This window comes from Daphnia pulex, chromosome 3 (assembly GCF_021134715.1).
Source record: "Daphnia pulex isolate KAP4 chromosome 3, ASM2113471v1".
Classification (NCBI taxonomy): Eukaryota; Metazoa; Arthropoda; class Branchiopoda; order Diplostraca; family Daphniidae; genus Daphnia; species Daphnia pulex.
This window is the reverse complement of record NC_060019.1, coordinates 4,316,997-4,321,166: the sequence shown is the minus strand read 5'-3', so window position 1 is coordinate 4,321,166 and position 4,170 is coordinate 4,316,997. Positions and strand designations below refer to the sequence as shown.

The 4,170-nt window shown below is 38.8% G+C and overlaps 1 protein-coding gene across 1 annotated transcript; it reads right to left on the bottom strand.

Annotated features, from left to right (window-relative positions):
- Positions 1-2,110: 2,110 nt before the first annotated feature.
- Positions 2,111-3,401, bottom strand: LOC124190079 (charged multivesicular body protein 6-B-like). The gene is made up of 5 exons (XM_046582627.1): positions 3,086-3,401; positions 2,877-2,986; positions 2,679-2,802; positions 2,500-2,616; positions 2,111-2,443 (listed from the first exon to the last, which is right to left on the bottom strand). The coding sequence occupies exons 1-5, from the start codon at positions 3,146-3,148 to the stop codon at positions 2,234-2,236; spliced, it is 624 nt and encodes a 207-aa protein (XP_046438583.1). The 5' UTR covers positions 3,149-3,401; the 3' UTR covers positions 2,111-2,233.
- Between the last annotated feature and the right edge of the window lie 769 nt (positions 3,402-4,170).

Sequence of the window (4,170 nt, the reverse complement as noted above, 5' to 3'; positions counted from 1 at the left end):
CTGCGCGAAAAATAATCAAGCCAATAGATCTAGCGCTTATATGTATACGCATGGCGCTAATGATGAATTTCTTATTACCTTGTGCGCGATGCGCTAAATTTATTAAGTATATTGTAAAATTTACAAAACGCGCATGTAACCCATTTAACGTTAAAAAAAGTGAAATATTTCGCGTAAGATCTACCGCGATCTAAGCGCGTATGTCTAGTAATTTTTTTGCGATTAGCTTGCGGTCAATACGCTAAATTTAGCGCAAATTTGTTTTATCATATAATTTATGAAACACGCTTAATTTAATTCTGCTGTCGTATTTCTTGCATCGGATGAAATAAATTGCGCTAATATTTCGACATTAAATTCAGGGCTGGCCAGATTGCCTCTTGTTGACGACACCCAGAATCATACCAGGGGTATGGAGAGGTTAGGTCTCTCCATGCCCATGATCATACATAAATACGAGTGTTCTTTATCTGTGCCCAGAATATAGGGCTCTTCGGGGTCTTTTTTATTTAAGCATTTTATCTGGCAACGCAGCACGGAGAAGCAGGTGCTGGCAATCCGGACATTTTTTTTCAAAGATCATGGAGTAAGAACAAAGAAGTAAGTACGTTACTTGTTTAGTACGCGCTTACTACAGCCTGAATATAATAGCCCTATAGGCGACAATCGACACGCTCCCGTCCGTATTTTAATGCTTATTGTGGGCCCGTCCGCTATTTAGGCGCTAAGCGTCGCCCGTCCGATGTTTTCGGCGGCTCATTGCGAAAAAATAATTAAATTAAATGTTTCGCCCTAGATCTAGCTCTATCTAAGCTCTATATAGTGATGTATTCGGGATTAACTTACGCACGATGCGCTATATTTAGCGCAATTCATTTCATCGCATTATTTAGGAAACTCGCAAGCGCTTTGATAATTTTACAAAATGGTTGCAACCAGAAAAATGATTGCGGCGACTGAACGAGTAGCGCGCTGCCGTCCCATATATTAGCGCTTATCACGAGTCCGTTCGCTATCTTAGCGCTAATTGCCCTTCCACTGTTTTAGGCAGCTCGCTGTGCAAAAAATGTCATATTGTTAGCTCTGGATCTAGCGCAATCGTAGCGTCCATGGCGCTAATGATTGATCAAAGACTGTGCTGTGTAAGCGCGTATGGCGCCAGTGATTTACCTGTAACAACGATTGGCTTAATTTAGTGCAATGAGTTTTATCATACAATTTACGGAACGCGCAAGCGCTAAAATAAATATTTAGCGCCACTTACTGCGCATCGCATAAAATTTAATCGAAGGCAAAATTTCGGTGGAAAATTCCGCGCTCCAACGCTTTTCACGCTTCGCGTTTGGATCCCTTCAATTTTCCGGGGGCACCAAAAACAGCGAAGAAGGAATCCGGCAACTGGATCCATTCATTGTAAGAAGAATCTGATAGATCACAAAACAATTTTGTCATGACATTTCCCTACGACAATGACTCCGTATTTGGCATCTACAGTCATAATCCTACGTTGCTTGCAAAATGAAAACAAAAAAAGCTGCTAACTACGAAATCATGTATGCATCATTATATCTATAAGACTGAGCGTTAGATGGCTACGCATTCCCCTAAAAAACGTCACTAGTTCCGTACGTTGCCAATATGTCGTTGGAACATAAAGTCGTTTGGAAATTACTAAATTAGGTCGTGGTAACACATAGGAGCGTTGGATCTATAACCACAAATACCGGAATTTTAAATGACCGGTTACATTTACTTTCGGCACACATGTCTTTGGAATGATTCGACAATGGGTCCTGTCTGTCTCTTTATGACAATGTGGAACCAGTGACGCATTTAAGCTATCGCATCTCGGACTTGAATCCTGCTCCAACAATTTGTTACAACGAGAGGGAGGGGTAAAAAATCATGAAAGTCGCGTTACATCATTTATGAACGCCGCCCTGTCTGCCTTTTACTAAAAAATATACTTCAAACTGCCTCACACTCCCAGACTACGATCAGTCTTATTAGAGGGAAACAAGAGAATGAATTTTATTTTTATATAAAATATCTATATTGACCTAAAGATCAGTAATGTAATAGTAATTTAAATAGTATGATGTTATAAAACTAACCTTGAAATAGATTTATTATTAAATTTTTGGTTTAAGAACTAATAACTAATGTTTGGGGAAGAAGAGAATTTTAAAATATTGATAAAGAAATAATATACAGAAGACTCAAGATAATTATTTCAGGCTGATAATGGCACAGGCTTTCGAATGATTTTCTCTTTCTTGGGTTTTGGTTCTTCTGTGGGAACAGAAGGCAGTTCAACTTCGGAAATATTGGAATCGGACACTGGTACATCCGGTAGATTTTGCCTTATTATTTCAGCAAACTCCATGTCTACGGCTTCTTCATCTTCAGCTGTCAAGACTCCAGCTAAGATTTCATCAATTTCCTGGAAAAAATTGTAATGCAATTTTGGGTTATCATAATTTGATTGAAGGTTAGAACCTTTTGTTTTTCAATTCCTTCTTTAGTTTCTTCCATAATTTGCTCAATATCCTCTATAGAGAAAAGTTTATGGACTTCCTTTAGAGATTCATTGCCAGTTTTCAAGCTGTTCAAAACCTGAATAATGCTTAGTATTATCTCAAACAGGCATAAAATTAACAATTAAAATAATGCTTTACCTCCATTTCAACTTGAGCAAATTCAAGATCATGAACAAGTTGTTCAACTGTATCCAGTTGCTTGTCTGTTTTCTCAACTAGTTGTTCTTGATACCGTTTCTTTTTCAACAGAAGTTTAGCTCGCCTAAGGAAATACATATTGAGGTACATATAACTTGTGATTCAGGAAGTATTTGCAACAATATAGGATAAGCTCACTCTTTCTTCCCTTCTCTGAGAAGCTTCCGGGCTAGTTCTTTGTCTTTCTCAATAACTGTAAGAATTTTTTTCTGATATTGTTTGAGTTTATCTCTTTGTTGTTTAAGTTGCTGCATCAAAATGAAAATGATTAAACCAATGAAAACGTACTCACATTCTTACACTTTTCACAGATTCTGTTGTATATGAAATTATGAACATGAACTCACCAACACTGCTTTATCTTGTTCAGTAATCCGAGTTGTCTTTTTGTTACCAAATATGTTTCCCATTATTTATGAACAGATGGCCACCTAGATTTATAGCACTACACTAGTGATATTTATTTATATCACACATATTAGTTTTTTAGAATAGAAATAGATGTTTTTTCTTGCAGACAATGCCGAGACGAGTCCACTGCAGAAGACCAATGCGTCAGTTGACAGTTGACTTTAATGCGCCGTTCGTAGGAGCGAATACACTCAATACAGATACTTTTTTCGTCAACCCCAGCCTTTTTCTGCTATCGTCGTCTGCTTAACAACGTTGCCATGTTTTCTTTTTATTGTGATTCTTTTTTTAATTTAATTAAAATTCTACCCTTTAATTGCAAAATAAACGAACCGAAATAATTAGAATTATTCTTTAATATTATTTTTTATTTTCCCTCCTTTTTTACATAAAACCCATTAAAGATATTCAAACGGGTAGCCACCTAGCGGTCCAAAACATAGCCACATTCACTCTCCCCCTTTGTGGCTAGGGATGAGCGCTGAGCCCTATCATCTCAAAAGAAGCGAGGACGTTCTCGCCCGGTTCCTACGAATCCCGGCAAATGTAGAGAAGCATATTACGAACGGGAAGTGGAATCCGGCAACGGCCACAGCATCCACCACAACCGGACGTTGCCCACGATTACGATTGCGAAGACGGATACCACACCAGGTCACGCACGCAAATCGCCTGTCAAAACGCCGTATGCGTAGACAAATCGCATCACTGAGACAACAAAAAACCGGTGCGCCGTTGCGGCGACTGGTTGGACGAATAGCACGCGCCGTCCGCTAATTTATCGCTTAGTGCCGCCCGTCCGCAATTTTATCGCTTAGTGCCGCCCGTCCGCTGTAACAGGCGGGTATCTACGCGAAAATAATAAGGTTAAATGTTTCGCACTAAAAGCTCTACTAAGAGCGCAGAGCACTTTTGATTAAATTGCGCGCAATAGGATCAATTAAGCGCAATTCATTCCATCGTATAATTTACGAAAAGAACAAGCGCTAAAATAAATATTTAACGCTACATATATCACGCA

Excerpts from the sequence above, each read along its gene's own strand:
- LOC124190079 (XM_046582627.1), bottom strand. The coding sequence starts at position 3,148 with ATGGGAAACATATTTGGTAACAAAAAGACAACTCGGATTACTGAACAA. Across the intron at positions 2,803-2,876 it reads CTCAGAGAAGGGAAGAAAGA|GCGAGCTAAACTTCTGTTGA; the intron begins GTGAGCTTATCC and ends GTATTTCCTTAG. Across the intron at positions 2,617-2,678 it reads TTGCTCAAGTTGAAATGGAG|GTTTTGAACAGCTTGAAAAC; the intron begins GTAAAGCATTAT and ends AGCATTATTCAG.